General features: G+C 41.6%; 1 protein-coding gene across 2 annotated transcripts; it reads left to right on the top strand.

Moving 5' to 3' along the window:
- Positions 1 to 593: 593 nt before the first annotated feature.
- Positions 594 to 14,710, top strand: cntn1b (contactin 1b). 2 transcript variants are annotated; one of them, XM_042404002.1, is made up of 24 exons: positions 594 to 693; positions 3,718 to 3,861; positions 4,023 to 4,058; positions 4,194 to 4,320; positions 4,418 to 4,599; positions 5,236 to 5,331; positions 5,671 to 5,883; positions 5,975 to 6,074; positions 8,206 to 8,390; positions 8,805 to 8,929; positions 9,062 to 9,179; positions 9,318 to 9,468; positions 9,595 to 9,722; positions 9,827 to 9,999; positions 10,203 to 10,326; positions 10,437 to 10,604; positions 10,692 to 10,841; positions 10,930 to 11,000; positions 11,108 to 11,360; positions 11,460 to 11,581; positions 11,986 to 12,175; positions 12,288 to 12,409; positions 12,953 to 13,109; positions 13,195 to 14,710. In XM_042404002.1, exons 2-24 carry the CDS (start codon positions 3,807 to 3,809, stop codon positions 13,275 to 13,277), a joined length of 3,129 nt encoding a protein of 1,042 aa, XP_042259936.1. In that variant the 5' UTR covers positions 594 to 693; positions 3,718 to 3,806; the 3' UTR covers positions 13,278 to 14,710. The 2 variants fall into 2 exon arrangements, with proteins under 2 accessions (XP_042259936.1, XP_042259937.1); XM_042404003.1 differs by lacking the exon at positions 3,718 to 3,861.
- The last annotated feature ends 2,028 nt before the right edge of the window (positions 14,711 to 16,738 follow it).

A 16,738-nucleotide genomic window follows, 5' to 3' on the forward strand; every position in this document is an offset into this window, starting at 1 on the left:
AAAAAATACAGTATATGACACCTGCAATTTAAAATGATCATCCTGCAACCTGCCTTCAAGCATCTATTCCAAAAACAGTCACACTGTAAAGGATCAAATCATGTATTTCATTTTTTTTATACATCTCATGGTATTGTAACTTGTGTGTGGAATCTGTCATTAATAATTGATCTGAAGGTCATTTATTATGCACAGCACATGGTTGCAAAATGTGGACAATGAACTTTATTATTTTGTAGTCCTGCTGTATTTGCCTAAGCTCAAACTATTTTAATATTCCTATTAAATCCTGTGTGTGTCTGGGTATGATTTGTGGTAATATTTGTACTTGATTGGTCATAATAGATGTTAAAATAATCCAATACTATTCTTAAAATGATTCCTCCTTGCTGAGCACAGTTTCTAGAAAGAAAAGAAAAAAAATAATGGCACGTCAAAAGATTTGCCATAAATTCAATATAAGGTTTTATTTCCTCTGGCCGGGATGCGCAATATCCCTCCCATCCTTCCTGTCTCATGGACCAATCGCAGCCACATCAGCACAGCCACCCAGAGGTGCCACTCACACGCTTTCCTCCAATAGAAAAGTTCAGTTGAACGGGACGCTCCGGCGGGTGGGCTGTGGGATGATGCGGTTCGGGTCCAGGTGTTCCATGCGAACTGTGCACTGATATTTCCCATTCTGCCGCAAAGGTAAGAAAGAGACCACATGAGAGTGTGTGCATGATCTAATTAGCTCTTATGTCTCGACTTAAGTGAGGATAAATCGGGGGTATGTTCAGCCCTGTGGCGCTGAAATGGACCGGCACAGGAGTACCGCAATGCAGAGCAGAGAATTACCGGTGCCGCTCAGTCGTCATAGGGGTGAAGTGATGTAAGGGGCGCTGCGCAGTTTCTTTGAGAGGATTTCCGTTTTTGGAAGGACTGCGACAAAGTCAGTATTGTATGTTTAAAGAAGGCTTTAGATACCCACTCCGCAGTTTTAGTCATAGCAGCACATGCAAAGACAAGAAAGTGTCTTTCTGTGGATGCAGGGAGGAGACGCAAGGTGAAAGTGACAAATACTGTGTGCGTCAAGGGCGCAGAAAGCTGCAGGGTGCTCCGTGACATCGACCTGGTGAAGAACTAGCTGTCCTTGATGGGAAAGAGGGCAACTCCCATATTAATCAAAACTATTCTGTGCTCTGTAGGACTACTTATTCAAAAAAAACTTGCAGCTATGGAGTCCAAATCTAGTTTTTGATTTGAAAGAAAGTGAGAATTGCGGTGATATAGATTCACATATTCACTCCTTATACTTTGAAAAATATCTGTATCTGTAAAGTGTATCCTGAGACAAAAAGGCAACATAGTCAGTTTAGTAATGTGCTTCATTTGGGATTGTCACCATCCCGTCTTCTACTTTTTTTCTCTTGTATCCTGGAATGTGACAGAAAAAAAAGCCAAACATGTGGGCTGATAGAACAATTAAGCCCAACCCTTTCCAGATGTGAGCAGATTCAACGTTGTTACAAGATGGCCAGAAAAAAATGGGGTGTCTCCGCCCCTCAACATTTGATCCAGAACAACATGTTCACTCAAACAATTCAAATGCAGTTCACTGCAATCAATCCACCACTAACATAGTAACCCCTAGATTAAAACATTGTTGGGTTACTCCTTTTGTTGAATTCATTACTTTGCAGCCACAAAACTACAGCAAACATTATTCAGGCAGTCACTAAGACACTGGACATAATACATGTGCTGACCTAAATTCTGCTGGTCTGTCCAAAGAGGATCTGTGATGGGATTACTGCCAGGGGAAATGCATGAAAACACACTCTGACAGATTGATCAGAAGTAGAGGTGGAACAGATTGCTGCAACGATAATGTAAGTGTTGCGGAAGCTTGTGAGTTAGTTTTGTTAAAAAAGGCCCATTTACATCAAGTCTCGCTTCTACCGTTCTTACCCCACCTCAAAGACAAATAGTTTGAAGAAATGAAGCTGTACAAATGCAGGATAGATGCAGGGGAGCGGTAGAATGGTGCTGATATTACTGTTGAGTCATCAACAGTGCACAAGAATGCTGCAGTCTCTGCATGTGTATGTGCTGTATAATGGGTGTATGCCTCTGTTTTCTGTCCCTCTCAGTGGTTGAGGCAGGCATGGCAGCTGACAGAGGCACATAGGAGGTGGCTGTCCGGCAGTGTTTTCTTCTTACATTGTGCCCTCTCATTCTCCTGCTTTCCCTTTCTTCTTCTCACATTAATTCAATGAAGAACTGTGAATAGATTTGACTTTTAGCTAAGTGCAAGATTTTTTTTTTTTTTTTTTCAAAATGAGAGGCCCATCATCAGCAGTGTCGGAATGGGTGGTACATTAAATGTTTGTTTTTTTTCTAGGGAAGGGAAGCTGTTTGATTTCCTCCTGATTTACCGTCCCTGCTCACAGCTCCACGGCCTGTGACATTATAGGAAGATTATCTGCTGCAGTTTGAGCTTTAAGCTGACTGTTTGTTTGCTGTGGTTTTAAAGGCAGTTTCGCGTATCTCTGATGCATTTTGCAGCTCAAAACACGACTGGTGGCAGAAAGAGCGTCCGATACTGTAACTCATGCTACTCCCATAACAAAATTAGTCATACTTAAAGAAAGCCAGGCTGTTCCTACAGTAGTGTCTACTGTAAATGCCTGAAATTTAAACCTAAAATGTAAATGGAACAACTTGACAAGTAACAAGGTCATATAATGTGCTGGAGGTGTTGGTGATTCAATGTGTTCATGTCATGTTGGTGAAGTTGTTGCTACAATGTGCAAGTATTTATCTCATTAGAATGCCCACATCTAAAATAATTTTGATGTATTAATTTAAAATCCAGCATACTGTAAATGGATTTTAGCAGCTTTCATTCTATAAGTACAGTTGTTGGTGTATAATACAATGATTTTGGTCTTTTAGACTGCTGACATTAGTGTATTCAATGTTTGCCACCTGATTTCGCACACTTGACTCAAGTGGGAGATACTGACTCCTACAAACATTTCCCCTGCTATGCAGCTTGCCCTTATGTTAGGCCAGATATTATACAATGATACACACTGCTGCAGTGTTTACTTGATATAACCAAACCCACTATTTTCCCCTCATATGGTAAGATCAATGCTCTCTCTCTCTCTCTCTCGCTCAATCTCCTCCTTTAACTCTGCCTCTCTCGGTATGCCCTATTTAACTATGAGAGTTAAAATGCTGCAGTTGATCACGGCAACACTGCCATGTCATCTTGCAGAAGTGATGTGTAAGCATGTGTGACGGATGAGCAGGAGCTGTCCAGGTACTGCAGTGCTACCTTGTGTTTTGTGTACAGGCGGCCGTGGTGTTTCAGCGTGTTAGAGAGTGCTCACACGGTCCAGTCTTGTGTTTCTCTGCAGGTGCACTGTGCATGTCCTTGTTGATGTGCGTGCACTCTGCCCGAGTATTTGCAGTGTTCTGCTGAGTCATTCACATTCTGAATCATTTATATCCACAGGGAAGATTCCAGCCAGTTGCAGATATAACATTTCTGGTGTGGGAAGTCATGCACAGTCATCAGGCTATTTTATCTTTAGGTTCACATAAGTATTTGATTATACACTACACTGTGGAGATCATGTTAAACAAAATAGTATTATAAATTATTGTTAGTCCCAAACACAGATATCTACATTTCCTTTTGTCTTCCTTCCTTGTCTTTTCCAGTTCATGTTCTGTCCGTCAATTTCTTGTCTGTGTCCTTCTGTCCATCCGTCTAACTCACGAGGCTTCAGTGAGTTAATCTATCGACTGTGATGGCTTTCTCGGCTTTACTGCTACTGGCCCTCTCCTCCTCTGTCTCCCTCACAGGTGAGAAATACAGTGATTCCTGAAAATATACCACCTGGTCCTTCAAAATCATAAAAAAAAATGTCAGTGGTACTGTAGGTGCTTTTGTCATGCAGTGTAATTCAGGTCAGGTGTGAACCGTGCACACAATTAGCTGACACAACTATGTTCCCGTTTTCCAGTGGGAGTCCTGTTTGGTGAGCCCAGAATATATGGAGGTGAGTCAAGTTTTTCTAAATGAACTATAACAAAGCATGCTGCATGTAAACCATGATGTTTCAGGGTAACAGTATGCAATAGTGGGGTATATTTTTATGTTAGCTAATTGTTATTTCAAATGTTGAATTTGTCAGAGGATGCTACTGGCTATGGCCCCATCTTTGAGGAGGAGCCTGTGGATGTGGTCTATACTGAGGACTCACCCGATGGGAGAATCTCCATGAACTGCAGGGCACGGGCCAACCCACCAGCCTCATACAGGTTACACAGTGCACTGCATCACATCTATGTATGTATACAAATTCACAAAATGCACAGCACAAGTACTGTATATCAAGAGGTGTGATTTCATATGCAGGTGGCGCCGTGATAACTGGGAGATCAAACTGATGGAGCAGCCAGACGAGCACTACAGCCTGGTGGGGGGGAACCTGGTTATCACCAACCCTAAACGCAAGAAGCACGGTGGAACTTATGTCTGTGTGGCCCGAAACATCTATGGCACAGTCATCAGCAAGGAGGCCAGGGTCAAGTTTGGATGTGAGCATGGTGCAGCTTGGGCAGTGTGTGTGTGTGTGGGGTTATTGGTGTCATTACATTCTTGGTTGAGGCTTCTTAGATTTGACATTATGGTATAGCAACTAACTCAATTTGTTCCTCCTTTTATATGTCAGTCAGATCCATCTCAATTATTTTTTCCCCAGAAGAAACTAATATAATGCCCCTTCATTAGCCATCATGCATATTTTAGAATAAGACATGACTTATTCATCTCAGTCCTTACCTGAACTCAGTTAAAACAGGGAAACTTGGAATGAAACTTGACTATGCTGTGCCTCACGACATCCCTTGTTAGAAGGGCTGAGGCTTATATTAGTCATCCCTCTTATTGTTCTTTTCCTGAAAGTTGCTGGGAAATAAAACTGACAGAGAATATATCAAACGCTCTGTGTTGAAAGAAGAAACTCCCACTCTGTTGACTTTAAGGTCCCCGAATGACTAAAGCTGATTCATTTCTTGGAGTGTCAGGTGATATTGAATCAAATTATGTACAATTTTGCAGTGCAGGCTGCAATGTGTTGTATAAACAGTTACACTTGCCACTTTTAATAATGTACCACAATGTTGTGAGGAAAATGTTCTATCTTATCATTTTCCTCATGTTCTGCTGTTTAGATGTGGAGGAGTTTCCCCAGGAGGAGAGAGACCCTGTGTACGTCAAAGAGGGACAAGGGGCAGTTCTGCTGTGCCGCCCTCCAAAAGCCTGGCCACGTATGTACATTTCATCATTTCACCATCAGACATCTGTCCATCTTTTCCCTTGTATTCTCAATGGATTATCACTGTATTCTTGATCCATACCTGGTTTCAGTCTGAGGGAGGAATTATTTGGAAACAAGAACGTTATATATTGTATGTTTAACATTACAATGCAGAAATTTGAATCTTTTCTGCGAGAAATTTGTTTTAAAGGACTGGTGACTTCCATCTGTTCACAATTTCAAAATGTATAGGGATTTAAAGAGCCCTGGATACATTGCATGAATTATAAGTCATAGGTTTTAGTCTAGAGTACAACTACATGTTTTGCTTTTCTTTATCTTCATTTAGAGGAGGTGACCTACCGCTGGATCTACAATGAGTTCCCAGTGTTCCTGCACACAGATCATCGTCGGTTTGTCTCTCAGAAGACGGGGAATCTTTACATCTCCAAGGTGGAAGCTCAGGATGCAGGAAATTACTCTTGCTTTGTTTCCAGTCCCATCATCGGGAAGAGCGTCTTCTCCAAGTTCATCCCCCTCATCCCATCACCACCCGAAGATGGTTAGTGACTGTGGTGACGCGTATTTCCTCATCATTTGTCTAATATCTGACATTCAAAATTTTCAATATAATGAGCTTTTTTTTGCATCAGGTGAGGAGAGAAAATACCCAGCAGACATCAGGGTCAAGTTCCCAGACACGACTGCCATGCTTGCTTCTAATATTACATTGGAGTGCTTTGCTCTGGGAAAGTAAGTTTTCATTCATTTCTGCCTTAGGTTCACCATCTAGTTACGATATATTATTTCACTGAATCCAATCAATTACACTTACACTTCCAGTTAAATTCAGTCATCAGAAAGCAAAGGGCGGAACTAAGAGCAGGAGAGCGAAAATGGCGTAAATCCATAGAGCCCACTGACCTCAGTGACTATCAGGGTCTCCTAGCATCATTCTACTCCAGTTTAAAAATTGCTAAGTCCACTTACTATCAGAACAAGACCTGTGGCGCCACAGACGCGTGGAAAATGTTCTCTGCTTTTAACTCGCTCCTCAATCCGCCTCCTCCTCCGCCCTCCACTCTGCTCACTGCAGATATGTTTGCCTCATTTTTTACTGACAAGGTCTCTGTAACCAGTTCTCTGAACCTGAACCATTTCCCCCGCACTTAACCCCACAGTCACACACATCATCAACTCCTCACTTACTAGGAGTGTTTTCCTTGTGTCATTTAAGCAAGCTCGAGTCACCCCGCTGCTCAAAAAACCATCGCTCAAAAAACCATCACTCAACCCAGCCCAGGTTGAAAACTACAGACTGGTGTCACTCCTGCCCTTCCCATCAAAAATATTTGAGCACACAGTCTTTAACCAAGTCTCTGAATTCCTTTCTGAGAACAACCTGTACAACCTAAATCAGTCTGGCTTTAAGCAGGGCACTCTACTGAGACTGCACTCCTATCGGTTACGGATTCACTACGCTCAGTTAGAGATGCTGGTCAGTCCTCAGCCCTATTGCTTCTAGATCTGTCAGCTGCCTTCGACACAGTTAACCACCAAATCCTCCTCTCCACACTCACTGATCTTGATATCTCAGCATCCGCCCTCTGCTGGTTCATGTCCTACCTCTCAGGGAGATATTTTAGAGTATCTTGGAGTATCTTGGAAGTGTCTAAACCACACGGCTTGTCCACAGGGGTTCCTCAAGGGTGAATGCTTGGTCCCCTTCTTTTCTCAATATGCACCACCTTACTTGGCGCAATCATCCTCTCCCAATGGTTTCTCATACCATTGCTATGCTGACAATACCCAGTTCTCCCTGTTCCCACCGAAACCACACAGTCTCGACTTGGATCTCGTCATGCCTTGTCAATATATCAGCATGGATGAAAGAACACCATCTTTAGCTAGACCTCTCTAAGACCAAGCTCATTGTCATCCCAGCCAGTTCCTCTATACAACAAAACATCAGTGTCCAGCTCGAATCAACCCAAATCATGGCCACAAAGTATGCCCAAAACCTGGGTGTCATGATCGATGACCAACTAATCTTTAAGGTTCATGTGGCCTCAATCACTTGGTCCTGTCAATTTGCCCTGTATAACATCAGGAAGATCAGACCCTACCTGTCTGAGCATGCAGAACAACTCCTGGTACAGGCTCTTATAATATCATGCATTGACTACTACAACTCCTTACTGGCAGGACTCCCCACATGTACGTTCAGACCTTTACAGATGATCCAGAACGCGGTGGCATGGCTGGTCTGCAATCACCCCAAAACAGCATGTCACCCCGCTGTTCATATACCTCCACTGGCTCCCAGTTGCTGCCCGCATCAATTTCAAAACCCTGACACTTGTTTAAACAGCTCCTGCCTACCTGTACTCCCTCATTCAGGTCTACACTCCTTCCCCCTTACTACGTTCTACCAATGAAAGGTGCCTGGTACCACCACAACAGTAGAGCCCTAAGTCACTAGGTAGACTCTTCTCTTCTGTAGTTCCCCAGTGGTGGAACGAGTTATTGAACTCTGTTCGATCTGCAGAGTCTCAATCTTTAAGGAAAGACTAAAGATCCAGCTCTTTCGCGAACACCTCTGCACAGATGGCCTGAAGGAAGAGAAAAAACAAAAATACAAAAATAAAAAAAAATATGCTTTTATGCAATCTATGCATTCTATGCATTGCCTCTGTGCACTGGCTGTTGGCATCTATGTCCTGTCAGACTCAGACTTAGCTTTATAACAGTTACTTGTGTTGTGCTCTCCTGACTAGATCCTTACTTGTGTTGTATCAGCTCTCAGATGTACGTCTCTTTGGATGAAAGCGTCTGCTAACTGAAATTGTAAGAATTGTAAATTTTTTGGTGTGTGTCCGTTTAGCCCCATTCCTCATATTGTTTGGAGAAAAGTGGATGCCACTGACCTCCCGCCAAATCATGAGATCAGTGAATCAGGAGCTGTGCTTCACCTGTACAATGTACAGTATGAAGATGTGGGAGCATACGAGTGTGAAGCCATCAACACTAAAGGAAAGGACTGGCACAAGGCTTGGCTCTATGTGGAGTGTAAGTGAGCTCATTTGAGTGTGCTTTACCAACATTAGATTGTAGAGTGTATACTATGAAACATTTATACTAACAAGTACGGAGACAAGGGATATTACTACTCACAATAAAATTTGCCGTGGTGTGAGATTATTACAAGATAATTCATCATAATTTTCCATAAATAGTTATTGTCCATTATAAAGAGCCCTGGAAAGAAGTGTTCAATGCACTTCCAGATCATGGTTTGCAAAGTTCTCCGTAAAAAAAACGTTTTCTCAGAAAAAAACAAAATTTGTGAGAGATGGAAAACTTTTGCAAGACAGCACAATAATTCTTATTTTTTTCTCCATATATCTTTCGGTCCTTAGTGTTGCAGGGATGGGGCAATTGGACATCAGCATCATCACATTTATGCCCATTTTGTTTTTTCAGCTGCTCCAGAATGGGCAGAGACAATCAACAACACTCAGATCGACATCGGCTCAGAGCACACCATGCGCTGTGTGGCATCAGGGAAGCCCTTCCCTTTCATCCGCTGGTACAAAGATGGATATATGGTAAAAACTCATACTTGTCAGTTACCATTAAAGCAGTTGGGGGGTATGTGGTATCAACTCTGCTTTTGTGGTGTGTAAGTATCCTTAAAATAAAGTTGGAATTGTATATTTGGATTGTGTGTTTTTTTCCAGTATGGGAAAGGGGAGCTGAAGTTTTCCAGTCTGACTTTCGATGACTCTGGGATGTACCAGTGTATCGCTGAGAACTACTGGGGCATCAAATATGCCAATGCTGAGCTGCGAGTGATTGGTGAGCCCTCTTTAAATGGTGTTAGAATACATTACATTCTGTTGTACAGTACTATGATTTTCCTCCCGGCTGGAATGTACAATATCATGAATTTGGGGTCAATGATGACTAAACTCACACTATTTAATCTGCCTCCAGCCTGTGCTCCAACATTCGAGTTTAACCCTGTGAAGAAACAGCTTCTTGGGGCTGAAGATGGCCGTGTGGTGATCGAGTGTAAACCTCGAGCAGCTCCTAAACCTCGCTTCACCTGGACAAAGGACAAAGAGCTGCTCTTCAACAATTCACGGTCAGAACAACTTACAATATACTCAACAGTAACTTTAAAATGACCATGAAACACTGATGTATTGTATCATTGGAGGGCTCGTCTACTGACACGCAGCTTCGCTTTGTTAATTCTGTTCACTTGCAGCATTTCCATCATGTATGATGGGAGTCTGGAGATCCTCAATGCCACCAAAAAGGATCAGGGCCTCTACACCTGCTTTGCTGAGAACGACAGAGGAAAGGCCAACAGCTCAGGCTATCTCAAAATCACAGGTCAGGCCAACAAAGTGTGTTTTTGGGGACGTTCTTATGATTCACAATCTGTGAAAAAATTTCTTAATTTTCTGTCCCTGAATTTTATTTGTGATTTTTCCTAGAGGCGACCTCCATCACAGTGGCTCCTGAAGACACTGAGGTTAAGGTTGGTGATGAGGTGATTCTTAGCTGCACAGCTAAATTCGACCCCATGCTGGACATCACCTTCATCTGGGCCATAGACTTCAGAGTCATTGACTTTGACTCCGAGTGGCAACACTACGAACGCGTTGTGGTAGGGTGATGGTTTATCTTACAGGTGTCTCACAATCAGTCAATTGTCAGTTAATGAAGGATACCTCAATTATTTGATATTTTCTGACTCTGCCTTGTGCTCTGATTCCTTTCCTTCTTCCTTTCTCTCTCATTTCTCTCTGTCCTTTTCTCATCTCTCCTCTATTTCCTCTTTTATCTCCTACTTTTTGCTACTTGTTGTAGAGTGAAGACGGTAGTGGGGACCTGAGAATAAAGAACGTGCAGATCTGGCATGAGGGTCGCTACACCTGCACAGCTCAGACTGTGGTGGACAGCGATACAGCATACGCCGACCTCAAGGTTGTAGGTGAGTCCAGCAATTTTTTGCCTGAGAAGTGACCGCTACCACTATATCTGTTTAAAGCTGCTGCTCTACATATGTACCTTCTTTCCATGCATCTATTCTCCCTGTCCTAGGTGTTCCCGGGCCTCCTGGTGTGATCCGTGTGGAGGAGATCGGGGACACGTGGGTGAAGCTGTTGTGGACTAAAGGAGCGGAGCATAACAGCCCCATTCTCAGCTACACCATTCAGACCAGGCACTACTGGGCTCTTTACGAAGATGACTGGAGGGACGCCAGCACCTGTGAGTACTGCTTATTGCCAGTAGAGGGCCAACTCGCTCCACAAATCTGATCAAGTTTGACTCGGGAGCCCTTTGTGTCTCCTTCAGCTCCAGCCTTTCTTGATGGCAGTGTGGAGAGGGCAGAGGTGACAGACCTTTACCCCTGGATGGAGTATCAGTTCAGGATCATTGCCACGAACGAGTATGGCTCTGGAGAGGCCAGCATCCCCTCCCTCAAGATCAAAACCTGGGATGCACGTAAGGAGAGAGATAGAGAGCATTCATATTTTCCATACCTTAATATATATGGCAGAAAAAAAACTGATAACCTTTTCTGTTTTTCCAGCTCCAGTAACTTCGCCCACAGATGTGGAAGGTTATGGAGGTAGAAATGGCGAGATCGTCATCACATGGACAGTAAGTAAGCCCTCGGTTGTTTACATGACAGTCATCAAATCCCTGCAGTAACAAATGCTGAGTAAAGTCCTTTCTTTCCACTTGTTCTCTTTATTCCTGATCCTTAGCCTGTGCAGCCATGGTATTTCTACGGCAAGAAATTTGGCTACATCGTGGCATTCAAGCCTCATGATGCTTACGACTGGTGGTACGAGACCATCTCAGATCCAGAGACGAGGCGTTATGTCCACAGAGACTCCTACTTCATTCCGACTGAGGAAGACTTCCAGGTGCGAGAGTTTCAGGTGAAGATCAAGTCCTTTAATGTGAAAGGAGACGGACCCTACAGTCTCACCAAGGTCATCTACTACCCACGAGATGGTGAGGATTTTTTGTTGTTGTTGGTGCTTCAGTTTTAGAAAAATTCAGGATGTGACATTAAATGTTTTTTGTCATTTTTTTCTCATTCATCTCCTCCAGTACCTACAGAGTCTCCGACAGACGTCTATGCCAGGCCAGTGTCTTCCACAGAAGCTCTGGTGTGGTGGCTGCCAGTGGTCGACACTGGAACAGGCCTGCAGCAGTACATCGAGGGATATCAGGTAGAGAGCTTTTACAAGTTCCATACACCAACTGAGTATTTCTGTCTCAAAAACTTAACACATACTATACAAACAATAAATTTTCTTTAGCTTTAAACATAGGCATACTAGCACTATAGTCTATCCATGGGTTTATTAGATTCTGTAGCTACTCAAAACTACTAAAAAGTATTACACTCTTAACTTAACTTAACTCTTAACATATTTAATGGCAGAGATAAATTTGCATTAACATTTTTGCCCATTATGGACAGCCAATGACTCAAGATTCTGCCCTTAAAGACGTATCATAACATGTTTGCAGTTTTATTTTTTTTTGTCAACTACATTACACATTATTACTCTTGCTACCACATCATCACCCTATTTTGGCTGATAACAGAATATTGTTTCTTGTTCATCAGGTCAAATATTGGAGAAAATACGATGACCCGGAGCCAGGAGCCAATCGTATATTTGTTTCAGCTAAAGTCAATCAAACCAGGTTGGAGAACATGCTGCCAGACTCACACTACCTCATTGAGGTCCGTGCCTTCAATGGAGCTGGCCTCGGACCCCCTGGTGAACACTGTGAGATGTTCACAAAGAGACCACGTAAGACCAATTAATCCCAATCTATGGGCAATAAACACCTGCAATCAAAAGGTGTCTCATTATAATGATACAGTTACAGATTTTGTCTTAAGTCATTTTGTTTCATTTACAGCACCACCTGAAGCTCCCAGGGTGTGGCGCTATATCAGCTGGACCGGAAAGTGGTTGTACGTGTGGTGGGATCATATCCAGTACGACTGGTTTGGCAATATTTCTTTCCCACTGTACTACAAGGTAGGTCTGGAAAGCTTTGGAAAGCTTTGCTACTATCTATTTAGCCTAATATTTTTTTTCTCTCTGAGTTAAGGGGGACATATCATACTTTTTGTGATTTACTGTCATTTATATATTGTTATAATGTCGAATGTCTATGCTAAACATGGTCAAAGTTCCAAAACTTGAGGTGAACGTATGTAAAAATGCTTTCTGACAGTCAAAAGCCAGGGTTTTCATCCTGCTCTGAATGCTCCGTGTGCAGTTACCTTTACTTCCCCATTGAACTACTGTTTGTTTACGTAGCCTCCGGAGCTGCTGCAAGTCTGCTGAGGGGCAGCTCTGATTGGCAGCTGACCAATCAGAATAGTGATCATTGGAATTAAAATAAGGAATTTTTAAAACTGTAAACCATGCAAAGATGTTCCAGTAGAGCCCTAGAATAAAAACATAGACCTGGAAATGTGTATGATATGTCCTCTTTAAGAGAAATTCCACAGGTCTGCCTGCTGTACATGACAATAAAAGGAATGTTGAAAATCTCCCATGTTTCTTGTTTCTCAGGTCATGTTCAGAAAGACTGGCTACATCTATGGGAAAGTCTACATCACTGGTTGGCACTTCATGGACTTCCCCATGCCTCAGCTTGAAGACTATGAGCTGATGGTGCGCGGCCGTTATGAGGGAGGAGATGGTCCAATCAGGAAGATTAGTATTCTGGGTAAAACTAACAATTTAATAATTGGTTAAAGATGAAAGATTTTTGTCCTCTATCCATTTGACTCACATTGTTTCTGCTTCCTCAGGTAAAGCATCCATGACCACGCCCACTCTAAGCCTTGTGTCTTTGGTGCTGCTGGCGCTGTGCATTGTGGGATTGGAAATGTAAGCCTGCCACACGCAACATGTATATAATAGACTCTGGGAAACAACTGTGTGGACCTAATAAAAGATCAAGTCTTCACCTTCAAACACTTCAATTGGTGCATCCTTCCTTTGCACTGGTAGTTATGGTTAAGATCCCACATCCCACATCATGCATGTGTCCTGCGTTTGTTCTGTTGTTACACCACACTGGAAGATGTTGCTCCACAAAAATAGAATTGGATGTTGGCCCCACCACTTTTTATGGACTTACTTTATCCTTTAAATGAAGAACAGAACAGTGCACAGGACTGTAGGATAAATGCAGTCAAACATGGGACTACTACATTGGACACAACTGTTAAAGAGAAGATTCAAAATTCCCTCTTTCAAATCCAGATGTTCTTTATCCAAGTCACTCCAAAGTCAAAATGAATGAAGACAGATGTTAATTGTTGGATATAATGATAAGAAACTTCATTCTGTGAACAAGCTCTCCACAAAGTCATATAGGGATAAATGCATCAAGAAAAGTCATTTTTAAGTTATGTTTGTTAAATGACAGTACTATCACCACAGCAATATACCCTGTCCTTCTCTCGTCATTCAACTTTCATTATTTTCTAATTGCTCTTGTTTGGAGTTGAATTAAGCTGGACATACAGTACACCATGGTAGAATTAAACCCAAAGATTAGGCAAATATTATTTATAATGAGCACTAGCAATCTCTCAGATGGTCCAAGCGATGAATAGTATCTAAAGAAGTATATAATAATCACTGCATTAGGTTTGAAATGAGCAGAGGAGGATGAGCGATTTGTGTGTGTGTGTGTGTGTGTGTGTGTGTGTGTGTGTGTGTGTGTGTGTGTAGATTTTATGAAGGTGCAATGCTTATTTGCAAATTCTATCCTTGAAGTCCACTCAATATATGAAATATTTTAAATAAGAGTATTCTTCACAACCACAAGGACACTGCTGTACATTCTACAATTTCCCTTTTTGTTTAATGTTTTTTAGATTTGAAATTTTCAAAAGGTGCTGTGTGACAGATATATCACTTTGATCAAATCTTCCTTTGAGAGCAATGATGACATTTGACAGTCACAAAATGGTACATTTGAAGGAACTGTGAGGCCAGGGTTGGACAGAAATTGCTGTATATCAAACGTATCTGTATGTTAATTTCCTTTGGTCTGTCAGGCTGCGAAACCATTAAACAGAGTACAAAAAGAATGTTTGAGAATTATTACTATTTTTCTAAGTTTTAATCCATTCCTGATTCGCCACTTACCTAGTGTTTAACTTGTAAATCCATCTTGTCCATTTCTGAAATTGGCATGTGTAGATGAAACCATTTGACTCTTTGGAGTCAGTTTGGAATCATAAAACTTTCCTTCACAATGTTAGAAAGTATTTAATCCACCTTTAGATTTCTCTAAAGCAGCAATAGTATTCATTTAGCCCTCTTTTTTTTTTTTTTTTTTTTTTTTTTTTAAAAACAATTTACTTGGAAAAAATGGGAATAAAAACTGTTGTTTCAGGCAGCTTTTGCCTGGGCTTTGGTGTTTAGTCTTACTAATATTTAATGTTAAATTTGGTGAACAAGTAACATAAGCTTGTTCTCTTGGTTTTTTGATTTTTCTCAGAGCCTGCAAACTAAAGTGTGATGTGGGATTTTATTCAGCAGATGGCAGTATATCCTCATGCCTTTAACTAAATGTTTGAGTTATCCATCAGTCCAAACAACAGTCACAAAAAATATACTGTAGAACTGTTGTTAACCTGAATTGTTACATACTCATCTTATCATCTATACTCCTATATTAATTGCAATAAAATCCAAAATGTGCTAATTAAAAATAGATTTTTTTTCTGTCTGTATGGGTTCTTCTTTCCCTTTGTTTACCTTGCACTTGTCTAACATGACAGCAATATTAATCATGTCTACCATCAGGTTTTTTTCACAGTGCTATGTGCTATTCTAGTTTTGGTTTACTCTGCCCTTGCTCATTCCATATAAGGTGAATAGAGCATGATGTCCAACCATAATTTCTTGTGAGGCTTTTACAGAGAAAAAGGAGGGGTTTTTATGCCTCCGCGCCGGCGACAGCCGTGCCCATGAACACGATATCTCAGGAACACCTGGAGGGAATTTTATTACATCTGGTCGATGAACTGATTAGAATTTAGTGGCCAAAGATCAAGGTCACTGTGACCTCACAAAACATGTTTTTGGCCACAACTTAAGAATTCATACGCTAGTTATGACAAAGTTACACATATATGTCTAATAAGATAAAATGATGACATTTTATATCAAAAAGGTCAGAGGTCAACTTCCCTGTGACATCATAACATTCTGCAAAAACACTTTTCTGGCCATTATTCAACACCGTAACTCAGGAACAGAAGGGGAGACTGTGACCATATTTCACATTTGGATACTGTATTGGTGACACTAATCTTGGGTCTCCACCTCGAAACTGTGGTGATTGTATAGATCTTCTGTGCTGCTGGGTTGTAGATGTGCGTGAAGCATCCATGTTTCAGAATTTGTAGCTTCTTTGCAGCGACATCCATATCTGAAGCTTTGTCTACTGTCACGGCTACAACTTTGTGTTCTATCAGAATCAGCTCTATTGGCCAAGAATGTTAACATGTACAAGGAAAATGCACTTAACACCTTTTATTAAATTCCTTTAAAGTCTTAACGACAAATATTTTGACTCTGGACAGACATGGATGTAAGCTGCAACTTGACTGGTTGGCAGAGGCATACAACCGCAGGGCGGCATTTCTTGTTTCTGCTTTGTTTACTGTATAGTAGTCTCTGTGTGGGTGGCTTTTATCTCCCCTGTTTTACACCTCCATTACCAGTATTTCTCCTATTTTACCTCCTTCCCTTCAAACAAATTACAGAGACACAGAAAATCCCATGTGAGGCTGAAATCAATGCTGCCATCATTTACAAACAATCACAGCAGATGCACAAAGGTGAATCTTCCATGGCAGGGGAGTGATTCTTCCTCCAGAGAGGGATATTGAAGGGTCTGGTTGTTGTGATAGACGGTTCCCTTTGCTTTTATTTACAAGCTCCGTCTGTCTCTTCTGTGGATGATGAACAACAACAGCATAGTGCTACTAATGGCTACGGCAGTGGATGATCCAAATCTTTGAATAGGATGAAATCTCATATTTTTTTAAATGTAGCTCTGTCTTTATAAATCAGATTTATCTGAAAGCTGAGTTTTCTTGGAGGTACATGGCAGTGGGTTTGTTTTGCCAGCATATTATTTTCTTACACAGATTTATGTTGGAAGTGAATTTAAGATTAGACATTTGTCAGATCTAATGTGCCCAGAATGTGATGTAAAGTACCCCTCCTTCCAGTGTTTCAGTGTGAGATGCCATTTAGCAAGCCACTTAACCCCATATTTGATCAGTAGCCTGCAATGTAAAACCAAGCAAACCTTTTCCAAGTGTG

This window comes from Thunnus maccoyii, chromosome 23, assembly GCF_910596095.1.
Source record: "Thunnus maccoyii chromosome 23, fThuMac1.1, whole genome shotgun sequence".
Classification (NCBI taxonomy): Eukaryota; Metazoa; Chordata; class Actinopteri; order Scombriformes; family Scombridae; genus Thunnus; species Thunnus maccoyii.

Excerpts from the sequence above, each read along its gene's own strand:
- cntn1b (XM_042404002.1), top strand. The coding sequence starts at position 3,807 with ATGGCTTTCTCGGCTTTACTGCTACTGGCCCTCTCCTCCTCTGTCTCC. Across the intron at positions 11,361-11,459 it reads CATCTACTACCCACGAGATG|TACCTACAGAGTCTCCGACA; the intron begins GTGAGGATTTTT and ends CATCTCCTCCAG. Across the intron at positions 13,110-13,194 it reads CAGGAAGATTAGTATTCTGG|GTAAAGCATCCATGACCACG; the intron begins GTAAAACTAACA and ends CTGCTTCCTCAG.